This window comes from Anopheles ziemanni, chromosome 2 (genome assembly GCF_943734765.1).
Source record: "Anopheles ziemanni chromosome 2, idAnoZiCoDA_A2_x.2, whole genome shotgun sequence".
In the NCBI taxonomy this organism is placed as follows: Eukaryota; Metazoa; Arthropoda; class Insecta; order Diptera; family Culicidae; genus Anopheles; species Anopheles ziemanni.
Window position 1 is genome coordinate 91,183,852 of NC_080705.1, and position 12,670 is coordinate 91,196,521.

The 12,670-nt window shown below is 46.3% G+C and overlaps 1 protein-coding gene across 1 annotated transcript in view; it reads right to left on the minus strand.

Annotated features, from left to right (window-relative positions):
* The window catches only part of LOC131283151 (uncharacterized), a 54,820-nt gene that overhangs the window by 19,436 nt on the left and 22,714 nt on the right, over window positions 1–12,670 (minus strand). The window contains exon 3 of the mRNA XM_058312729.1: window positions 8,169–10,446. Within this exon, the coding sequence (XP_058168712.1) occupies window positions 8,169–10,446 (2,278 nt within the window). The remainder of the gene's footprint in view (window positions 1–8,168; window positions 10,447–12,670) is intronic.

Sequence of the window (12,670 nt, forward strand, 5' to 3'; positions counted from 1 at the left end):
CACTAAACATGTCATTGGATTAATTTTATAAAACTTTAACAAAACAGACGAATAAAATAGAACAAACTGAGATGAAAACGGAAAGGAAAGAAATGTAAGAAAATAATAGTCTTTCACAAAACGAACAAAACGAAAGTAAATTGGCATTAAACAAAGTGCGAAAAAGAATGCATGACTGTAAAACAAAAACCAAACAAATTAAAATGCAACTAAAAGCTAATCCTAACGAGACAACCGATTGTATCTGACACTCGATCGCCTCACTACCATCTCCGACGGACCGGATCCAGGTAGCTAGACATCGCCCGGACCAGTTCCCTTCCCACTCCTCCTTCTTCCGAGCCTCTCGTTTCCGTCGGTTGCAACCTCTCACTAATCTCTAATTAAATTTCACGCTACCGTTAAAACGCTGACCGTGAGGCGCTGGCCCGTCTTGGCTATTATTAGGGTGGCTCGTGACGAAGCCCCCCTGGGTGTCCCTTCCCTCCCCCCCGCTTCCCGGGCCTTTCGATCTCACGAATCCCTTGCCGCGCTCCCAACCCGGCGCGAGAAAAACACAAATGGCAATTCGGTTCCTCGCTGTGACCTCCAAATATGAGACGAAAAACAAAATCAAAGAGTAGATAAATAAAACAAACTCAAGAGCATTCCCTCTGAAGCTCCGTCCGAGGCGGCCGACGAGTCCGGCTGACATTGTCGGACGCCAGGCGGAGACGCCGGAGTTTGAAAGAAATGCCCCTTCGGACAGGGAGAAGGCGCCTCCGGTGGACGTTAAAAATTGGAATGCCCCCGATTGCGGCATTTCACCGCCACGGTTCGCGCACCCTGACTTTTCGTAGCCCGATGGCTGACCTTTGGATGGCGTGTCCGGCGTGGTGAGGGATTTCCCGCCCGAACCATGGGAAGCCTCCGCGACGAACAGAAAAAAAGAAACCATCGTCATCAGCGTCAGCATCACATCGTCCCTAGAGCGAGCGATCGTAACAACCCTAACCTTTCGCACATCCGCGGACACTCGGCGGTTGGGGCTGGCTTTTTTCCTTCCTTCGCTTCGGCGCGTCACTTTTCAATTTTCGACGTCTCCACCGACTGATAATCCTGCCCAGAACGCCTTCTGAGGGAGAAGACATTAATTCAAATTAACTGTCCGCTCGCTTGACGAATGCATTATCCATGTTCGGCAACCTAGGCGCCTCTTTTCCTCGGTTTATGGACGCGGTAGATAGATTTGTCAGCGGCTTTTCAAAACTCCACGCTTGGCTCATGCAAGGTTCCCATCTAGCCTTCAATGATCGATCGGGAGCCTTGATCATTTTTATCAGCACGATGAAATATATTCTATTGTCATTATTCTTTTTACAAACATTTTAACTTCAAACAACGTAAGTGCAAGATTAATTAAGCTGTTTTAAAACTTCTTGAAAAATTGAAACCCCCATAAACAAATTAAATTCAATTCGCTCTTTTTAATTTGTATAAATTCTTAAAGACAATTGAAAAAAATCCTCATATCCCTGAATAAATCTGTGAACAATAATCCTCCCACAAGCAGAAACCTACCGACCTACCCCAACATGCCCAAGACTCAGTAGGGGTCCAGTCTCGACGATGACAAATCGCGCCAAGTGCACAAACCATTTTCCCTCCACCGTCACAGGTACATTGGCGTCGTGCACTTTTCCGCCCGTGTACCCGTGGGTGCTCCGACTCCTCCTCGACCACAGCTGACCACCAAAACGAAGCTCCGCATCGAGGAGAGCATAAGCACGACGACGTCGACGACTTACTTTGCGCTTTGGTACGTGTATTTATTTGACTTTGACCGAATTAATAAAACATCATCATCATCATCATCATCATCGCCGCCGCCAACGTTTATTATTGGTGATGTGCATGTTTCATGCCTTCCAATGCTCGTTTTTCCTTGCCTTTTTTCCATTCATATTACTCCATCGCTTAACTTCGTTTGACCAAACCGCGATGCGTGTGTTCGTAAATGTAACCGAGGTGCGGACCTCGGGACAGGTATTGCTCTGCCGTTTGATGATATGCAAGAAAATACATGTAAAACGAATCTGCTTTTATTGTACACATTTTTTCACCTTGTCACCTGACACGCGACAAAATGCTCCATCGTCTTCACGACGCCCTCAGCGTGTTTTCTTGGTGAGCTTCTCGGGAGCACAAACGCAAACGTGACGATATGCCGGCCGTGTTGATTCCCCGTGTCCAATGTGGCCGCTCGGAAAACAATGGGTTGTGGTGGTGAAAAAGAAAGCTTCAAAAACGTCTCCGTTCGGTGACCATGGGGCAACCGTCTTGTAAGATAATGGAGATTGTTCACTGGACGAACTTATGTGAAGTACTCACAGCAAAGTATTTTCATCTAATTATTGTACAGAAATTTGAATATTGTATTGAACGACCGAATCAAGATAATCAAGTTGTCTCAAGAGACACAACACCCCTCCCACGAACAAAGTGAGGTCCATCTTCCGTATTCCCGTTGCGTTGACCACGCCGGATGAAACAAATAGCATATACCAAACTAAATAAAATCAACAGTTAAATATACATTTTCTCAGCCCTTTTTTCTTTAGGTCACCGGTTGTGCTCGCGGTTGCATGATGGTTTGGATCAACAGTGTCGCCTCCCGCTGGAGGGTGATGCCGGTTGTGATGTAAGGCTCAGGAGGGTTGAAGTTCAATTTCGTGGCGTACAAGTGCGAGCCCAGCTGTTGGGACCCGCTAATTGGCATCGCACCGTGCGGTAACGCCACGCGACAACACGTAGCAACTCAGCAGGTTGCAGCAGCGAACATATTGTCCTCACCGGGAGCAGGTGTAAGTGTATATAGCACAGATCAAATGTTTGCAGCTAGCCGGGACATGTTTGGACAGCGTGATTGCAGAAGAATCACTGTGTATGATCATTGGATTTTCACAAAACATGGCAATACAAACCATAAACTATCTATTGAACACTTTAATTATGAAATTTATTCGTGCGACCAACGTCTCTAACGTAGTAAAAAATTTTCAAGAGTACATTGATAAAATTATAGGGCTTTGAAAGTGTTTGGGTTGTGTGTTAAAACTCTAAAAGAAATTAAGAAGATCCTCCATCAACATTATACTCAGCTTAACAAAACGGCACAGTGTGAAGAGAAACCCTTAAATTATCACACAAGAAGCGGTGGTTTGTTTTTCATCAAACACTCTCTTCAGAAAAAACTGACCAGCAACAGCTTGCGTGTCTCATTGCTAGAGGCATCCCACAGACACATCTCCAAACTGCAGTACGCCTCGCCGGAGGCGCAACACTATCTGGGATCCGCCGTAAATCGTTAAGTGCACCGACGGGGGGAGGTCATCTTTTCTTGGCATTCCATGAACATGTCACCACGTAATCCCCTCCCATGTCTACAAAGCACTTGACAGACGAACCAGCGCCAAATTACATTGCACCGCTGGCGTACGTGTCGACGCAACTAAATTCGGTGTGCCCGACACATGCCCACGGTCAGCCGTACTCGCCTCCAATGCGAAGGTAATAATAATAATAATTTGACAAGATTTCGAACATACAAATTTGAAACGGTCCCCTCGAATTGGAGGCAATGTTGTGTTCATCCATTTAGTGATTGGTACGTGATGACATTGACTGGGGTTTCATTAGGTTGGTGCAGTACGTTGACGACATTAATAATGTGTAGTTCAGTTGAACTATTTTTGGTTTGGAATATTTTGGGTGTAAGTTGACTTACTCTCTGATGCAAAGACAAGGCAAATATGTTCATGCTAAACATACGCCCCTGTAGTTTCCATTCAATTTCATGCAAATCACTACCTGGTGAAGCCACACCCACAACAGCACACCTAACAAAGGATAATCCCTCAAAAAAACGATATGCCAACCCCAATTCTACTCCCTTCATGTTGTTTGATTGATTTCGAGTCCCTTCTCCGGCGGCAACGACTGTCGAACATCGCCAATGATGTTGTTCACCTCATAATCGCTACCTACACCCTTATGCGCGAACTCTCGCTTCTCGCGATCGCATCGTGATTTGCATATTTCACTGCCGGCAAATAAGCAAAACACTGGCGCGCCAATCTGCGCCAATACCATCAAAAACACCGCACCTGGAGCATAGGGCGAGCGCGCATAATTACCACCAGCAAACAACAACAGCAACACACAACAACCGCACCGGTGCTGGGTAAAAATAAAATGAAGAAGTTGGCAAGTGTGTGCCAAACCGGCGGGCTCGGAGGGAGGAGTTTGGGAAAGGGGATAGAAATACCACCCACCTCAACCCACTCAATTAACCGCGCCAGCAACAACAACAACAACAGCAGCAACAACAGACAACGCACGCGAACGCACTACAGGCGCAACCTTGGAAATGAGTTTTTCGGCACAGGTCAATCGATCACCGAATTTTTCGGCCGACAAACCCGCAGCGACCATTTTGCCGGCCGCGGAGTAGGTCAGTGAGTAGTACGCCACACCGACTCCTTCCACCCGGCCAGACATGGCGATGGGTGAGCAATTATAATAACACTTGTAATTTCGCTCCGCCTCGCCTTAAATCGCCTTTCGCCTAATGGAAGAAGCTGCAATGATGTGCAGGTGAAGAGATAAGAAGTTAAAGGAGAGAGCGTTCGTGAGGAGGGTAGAAGAATTGGAAAAAAAGCAATAGTTTATAAATATTCCCCAACATCGCTACTGTGCAGTCACATTTGCTTTGATAATGGAAAAACAGTTGAAAAATTCATAACTTAATTCATTTCGGTATTGCCATAGTTATTAACAGAAAAAGAAAGAAGTATGTTGAAAACAAATTGTTTACTTCAACGCTTTGCAAATGATTTTGAAACAATCATTTTCAGAAATAATGGTGTCACAAGTATACCATTTACTTGAACTCTCCCCTTTAAGACAACAACAGCTTAATTCGGTTTTAATGCAACGCGAAAGTAAAACCAGAAAACCAACAACCTTTTTTGCACCCAGAATTGTTAAAGGACAAAAAAAAGACCACCCATTCATGATCCGACATGACATTTTTATCCTGACTAATAACGATCATCGTTTGACATCGAAACCCTAATTGATTATGACCTTATGAACACTCGGCATTCATTTCAGCGAAGCTTATTGGCAACATGCAGCACAAGGAATGCAAACAGTAGTAAACAGAAGTCGCTGGATTTAAATTGAGATAATTGGAAGAAGGAATCATTCCCTTGATGTTGATTTGGACACATAAGAAGGAAATCGGTGCAATAATTCTTCAATAATAATTGAAACAGTAGTGCACGGAATTGAAATGCCAAAAACAACACACTCAAACGAGAAACAAAACTATTAAACTAGACTTAAACCAGATTAAAGACTATAGTCCAGAACACGGTGAATATACTGTACTTTAATCAGCAGGGATTCATTATGGACTTTCGATCATGCGAAGGCGCAAAACCAATTACCATAAAGAACACGGTGCAATTACCGCCAAACGTGCGTTTTGCACAAACTATTCGCCTACTGCGTATCGGGCGTCGCGCTGAAGAGACGATTATCCGGTCACAGTTTGGTAATTCCTGATTACTTCGTCCCCGTACCGAACCGTGCTCATTTGGTTTTCGCAGTGAAATACGACCGTTTCATCAACATCATCGAGAGCAGAGCAGGAGCCAAACTGATAGTACGTGTATTGATTTTATGTCTAATCATATCGGAACGATGGTAAAATGAGATCGTCGTCCTTCCGAGGCTGGTAACGAGCGACAAAGCGTTCTGATGCTGTCGATGTCGGGGGTGAGCAAGGAGATGTGCTTCCGGGAAAATCTTCGGTACAACCACAAAACCACCTTTCCGGAAACATCCATCAAAACCAAGACTTTACCGATGAGCAGGTGAACCCAGCTTCCTCTTACCTTTCTTACCGCTGTCGAGAAGTTCTAAATTTATCCACAGGATCTCAAAAGTTTCAAATCGACAACGGAAGACTTTTAAAGGCTTTCCTTTTCCAGTGCTGTGCTTACGAAATGTCGAAGCTAGAGGATATACTCCATCTTTGATAATTCGATACGGTCTGGGTGGACATAAATACTACCAAAAGAGGATGAGAAGAGTTTTGCAGTTCAAAAAGGTTACCCATTTCCGCCCACAACAACGCCCTCATTCCATTTAGGGCGGAATGTTTGTGAAGGAAAGTGAGTCAAAGTTTATGACCGTAAATTACGGAAATCGGCTTCTGAAAATTGTACGCAGCGCGCCAAACATGACCAGTGACGGCATTCGCAAGATTTGTGATATACTTTTCGCGTGGGACGTACTCCAGCGCGCTCCACATGATGGACAGCGACGTCATAATGTCAGCTTTTCCAACCCGAGAACCCCTCCAAACTCGAATGGTCGGGTTCGGGAAGCAAAGGGAAAGCGGAATGGTTTCGGTTTGAGTATGATTTATGGGGTAGCGTACTTTGTGTAGTAAAAACACCCCTTTCGCGACCACACCGGAACTTGGTGGTTGTACTTGACGAAAAGCGTCGCCTTGAGAAGTGATGCGATGTTCGTTGGCTGGAGTGCGTCCCGGGCAGGGAGCAGGAAGCGGTTCGGTATTAAATCATGGGTTCAACCCATGGCGCAAGGTTTCGCTCATCTCGGCCATGGTGAAGGAGAGCTGGCCCATTTTCCGTCGGCCGATCTGGGCCGTACCTTTCAGGCTTATTATAATTAACGGCTGAATGCTGGCGTCCGATTCTGGGATTTGTGTATCGAGTTGTTGTTGGGTTGTTTAGTGGAAGCTGTGCATATTATTTATTGGCACGGGACTGGAAAATATTTTAACTTTGACTCTCATTAAAGTGCCCAATACGTACACAAAATGGCGGAGGATATTAAATGGGAGATATATTTATACGGACAACCGTTCAGTTCGAATGCGCCGTTATCATTCCGGCAGTCCAGCAAACGAATAAACACACGAATTCCAAAGTTAAACACCATCGAGTGACCATTTGTCGGGGAACAACGGAACGTCCATCGCCAAACACCGAACCGTACCCAAACTAACCCACGCGGGGTTGGCCGTTTGCGCCACTCCGGTTGCTACAGACGAACAATATCGAATGTCGTACATCAGCAACCCAACGTGAACCTTGTGAAAACCATCTAGAAAACAAAAAAAAAACTGGACACTCCAAAACCGCTTCGAATGACGAATTTGTGTTGACACGGAAGTCACCGCGGTAAGTCGTGGAACATCATCGGTGGACCGCACGGTTGGGGCTATTGACAAATGTTTGACGAGTTGAAAACAGGGAATCCGAACGATTTACAAACATCCCGCCAAGCACCAAACCCCACCCACACACGCGATCCGTCAATAGATCGAGAAATCGAACGACAGAATTTTGCGGTGAATTATTGTTTGCTCGAAAAAGGTAAATGATGTGCAATGTAGTGTGCACGGAAAATTAATTCAGTCACCGTTTCAAGTTAGCAGTTTACACAAAATTTCCTTTTCAGGATATGCTAACATCATTGCTAATAAAATGTGTAAATTATTGAGTATCAAATTTAAGGAAATTTGAAACAAACCAAAACCACATCCAAATACTTGAGAAACCAACTAACTTGTCTTGGATGTTTAAAATCTCAAACAAATATTAAATAAATCTTTTCATTAATTGGGTTAGTTAATCCCAACACCTTACACCACTCCAAACGAACTAAAGTTGAGAAAATAAAACATTCAATCCATTATCGCACGCTCAACATCGTGACCATGGGGTGGACCAAAGAAAAATGTCTTCTTCCAAAAATGACACCGAAATGTAGATGTTTTGAAAAAGACGCAAAAAAAAGTAAAAATAAATCCCCTATCGTCCCACAACGGCACACACAATCAAACTTGCCAGCGTCGGCCTTAACCTTGGCCGTGGACTTGGATGACGAAATTTATATCTACGGCTTTGCAGCTAGTATTTCCATGAATCAGGAGTTGCGCATTTTTTGTTGATATTGACGTTTAAAACTAGTTTTTATAAAATCTTTGCGCACCAGATTGTACAAGAGATATAAGAATTAACTTCTTGTGGTTACTTATGCTGTTTAAGTTTTCGTGAACTTCTAAAATGTGGATAAACGTTACTTACGTAAGAAATGCAAACCGTGTTCTTGCGCCCGAGCTTCATCTTCCGGATGAGCGTCTGGTGGGGCTTCTGCTCCTCGCGGTTCGCACCGTAGTACAGCTCCCAGCAGCTCGGCTTGTTCTGGTGCCACTCGAGCAGCATCTTCTCCTTGTCGCCGAACTGCCCCGTGCGCCCCTTCCCGAGGCTCTCCATCAGGATGATGCGCTCGAGCGTGATGTTGCGCTGCAGCTGGCTGAAATCACAGTGCGCCATAGCGGCCCGCCCCGCACTACTATCACTGGCACTGTCGCCACCCTTCCCACCATCACCGTCACTACTGGCATCAGATTTGATTTTCACACGACTGCCACGTCTCACATCACCGCCATCCGCGGACGATCCCGCGTCCATCGGTGGCATTCCAATACTGACACTTCCCCGACCGGCCGATACCCCGACGAAACTCTCGTCGTCGTCGGAGTCGTTATCCTCGCCGTCTTCCGGCATATCGATGGCGACATTCGCATGGCCCCCGCCCGCCCGGTCGCAACCCCCGTACCGGCTGCAGATACGAATTTCGTCACTGTTGAGGTAGCGCTGCTGGCAGCACAACGAATGCGACCCGGCCAACGACGTAGACGCCGGTCCGTGCTGGAACAGCTGACAGCTGCGCACTTCCTGCGCGAACGGGTTCGGTGGACTGCGACGGTTGAGCACGAGGGCGGCCGCCGTGGGTAGTGCTGCCGGAGGGCGACCGCTAGGGTAGTGCCTCGGCCCTTCGCCTTCCATCGGTGGCATGACCTGATAGTAAGGTAGTTGGGATTCCGACCCTACGGACACTATACTTCCATACGGCAAACCGGCGGCACCTCCCGAACGATCCAGCAGTTCGTAGTCGTGCTCGAGACTCATGATTGAGCCGGATCGAGATCGGTTACGCTGCTCCACCGCATTCTGCACCGCGACCACCTTCGGTTCCCGCGACATACCCCGGCAGAAGCGCTTGATTTCGTTCTCGTTCTTCTGGTTCATCGTGCGCAAGTACCCGTCGAGGTCCGCCTTCAGGATGGCGATATTCTTCTCCAGCTCCGTCTCGCCACTTGCCGGCGGCCCGACAAGCGTGGAGTTTGCAAACGGATTCCCCGAGCTCGGCACTCGCTGCGACGGTTGATCCTGCTGTTCAGCGTTACGCTGCTCGAGCAGAGTGTTGAGCTTGCCCCGAATCTGCTCGAGAATGTTGCGTGTGTTGTGGAACTCGAGATATTCCTCGTACTGTGACTTCTTCCGAACGTGCCCCTGTTCCCCGGGACCTTGGGCGACTTCACCTGCGGCACCGTTCGCCCCATGCGCATACTGCTCGTTGTCCGTGAGTGACGAAAGCGAGGGGCTTTCGAAACCGATCAAATTCTGACTGCTGTGGTTCGCCATCCGGAACGATTCTAGGTTGATGTCCATCAGTGAGTCGTCGGTATCGAGCGGCCAAATGGGTCGCGGAATCTGCCCATCAATCCCCTCCATGATGACGGACAAGGGTTGCTCCGATGGGTCCGGAGGGTCTTCCACCGGTTGCAGTTGACCAGCTTCTGTGCAGGACTGGTCCTGCGCACCACACTCTTGGACTCCGGACACACCAAGTGACTGCTGCTGCTGCTGCACTACAGTCGCACGGAGGACACTAATCTGCACCGGAGCTGCAGGAGACGCTAGCGAGGAGGGATAGTAGTACTGCTCCAAGCCCCGCACGTTGCGCTGCAACTCCGACAGCTCCTGGTCGTTCTTACCCCGTCGCTTCCTATCACAGTTCGCTGGAGCCACACTCGCGGACTCCTCACTTCCGACCACCGGCGGCTGTCTCTTCAACGCAGGCAGCCCTTGGCGATCCTTGCCCACGTCGAGAGCCTGCGTGCGCGGACAACGGTCAATCGGTTCGCAGTAGATGTGCTCGTCCACCAGGGAACCACCGGTCGAGTAGAGGTTCGTGCTGTAGTACCCCGACGAGCCGCTCTTCTCGGTCGAGTAGTGTGAGGTAGAGTTTACGCGTTCACGGCTCGGCGGCTTCCCCACGACGACCTCATCCACCGCATCCGGTCCACCACTGGGAAGCGACTTCTCGCCGCGAAGCATGGCCACGGGCACGGACTGAGCCGGGCGATGGAAGTCGGTTGCCACGCGGGACTCCGTCGGGGCCGCATCGTCCGGTTTGCACTGCACGTCCTCGTTCCGCGGCTGCTGCTGGTGTCCACCGTACTCGGTGCCGTCTTTGGCAGCTGCTCCGTCCTCAACAACAGTACTCTTGTTCACACTGGAGGGAAGAGAAGAAATTAAGATTTTTAAATAAAATTCTCTCGTGAACCAGCGATTATGAGATGAACTTATATCTATCAGCCTATATCTATTTTTTGGTCGCGCACTCCGGAGAGTGGTTCCACGATTTCTATCTTCTGGAAGTTGTGCTAATCGCTGTACGCAAGGAAAAGAGAGCTGACTGGTCTTTTTCGTGAAGGGTCACTTTGATCCCACCACTTCGTGATTTGCCTTGGATATTGCTTACAAATATCTTATGATAACTCCGCCATTCTCAAACCTGTGTTGGGGTAAGAGGTGGGACTCATCATCATCATCAGAGGTCTGTCTCACTGACAATAAATGTTAAACCCACACAGCAATGTAATAATCCAAAAGTATCGTCCCACAAATCATCAAACTTTGAGTTCGAGTTATTTTAAGTACGCTACACCACAACTCCCGTCAAACCGCAGAAGTTGCTAGAAAACAAGTATCCGATAGCGATGGGAACGGAGAAAAACTGGTTGCAGGAAAGCAATCGCGGTGCGACGTCCGGTACCGGTTTGGAGGGTGGAAACTGCCTGCAACGAGATGCACCCGCGTAGCGGGGAGGGAAAGGAAAACCACCCAACGGCTGCAGTGACACCATTTCGCGCCGCGGTCGCCCTAGTCCCTCCAGTTACCAGCGTGGAGAGAAGGTCCAGTCAATGAACCTAAACCTGACGGGGACGGGGAGGGAATTGGAGGAGATACACTTTTCCGAGGTGCTCGAACGACTAATCTTAGAAACGACTTATCTTGTATGTGTAAGTTACTGAGGCCACACGGACCACTTCCACTGAACAACTTTTAGTTGGGGGATTTCAAGAAGAAGAAAAAAAGGAAGCAAAACCAATGCTCATTAGACTTTAGTCAGTGAAAGTACGACCAGCGCACTATGGAGCGAAAAGAGCAAATTGCCGGGATAAAATTCAGAATCAAATGTTTTGCAATTTTTTCATTGTAATATCGTGTAATACTATTATATTACACGAAATTATGATGTTTCGGGACAATCCCGCCAGGTGGCGCTGCAAAAACCTCATATTTTTGGAATTTTCTATGGGTGCATTATTTTTTAATTTTTTTTTTTATACTAACTTAAAGATTTTTTAAAGTTTGATATAAAACAAACTAAATTTACTACAAACTTCCATTCAAAATATTGTCATCTGGAATATAATTGATATTCAAAGCATCTAACGCGGACATAACGTCTCCTAACGAAGAGCTACTATCTGAATATTCTGAACTTGTACCATCATCTTCTTGGGTTTGAATTGGCAAGGGACTGTTACTATTTGAGGAGCTGTAATCTACGAAGAATGTTTTTACTGCGTCTGGGTATGGAATTTGTTTTTTATTTTTCAACGATTTAGCCAGAGATATTGTTGAAATGTATGGATCGGATGATTGTAATGCTCTCATAAAAATGTCTTTAATATTGAATTCTCGTGACATTTTACGGGCGTGTTCTCTTCTATCCCTTCTGTATATTTTATTTCTACCTTCTGCTGCTTCCTCTCCTAAGGATCCCAATGGAGCTGGGGCATTTACAATGATTTCACCTACATGCGCAAGAACTTTATGGACAGTGGAAGGCATTTTGTACCAATTGTACAAAATGTATGTAAAACTTGTATGTATCTTTGCAATATAGACTAATAGTTTTTGGATTTAAAGGCTGTGAACAGTTGATGGCTATTAAAATATTTCGAAACCTTTCTATGAGTTCTGTTTCTATTTGCAAAATATCGCTCAATTTTTCTATGTTTGAAAAAGCCCGACGACAAACATTTCCCGTCGTACTATTTCCACCCATTTGCCTTGGTTCATCTACTTTTACACCAAATTCCTTGTACATCTTTTCCAATACAATTTTTTTTCGATCATTGTACATGCTTTTAAAATTTTTAGTAACCTTCCATTTTTTAAATTCAATTCTGTACGAAATGTGAAGCAAGCATTCGAAAAATCTGATCCAACAGTGCAGTGGAGATATTCCATAAGATAAATTCTCAGAAGTTGGAATAAATCCATTTTCTAAGTGCTCTACACTGTTCATTTCGGTTGGTTTTGCACCACATATACAACATGTTTGCATAGATAGAGTGTCGGTTAAATATGCCAAAATTTTTCCATCAATTAAACTCATGTAAAATGAATAGTTTACCGTCACATTACTTGTTTCATTTAGCTGA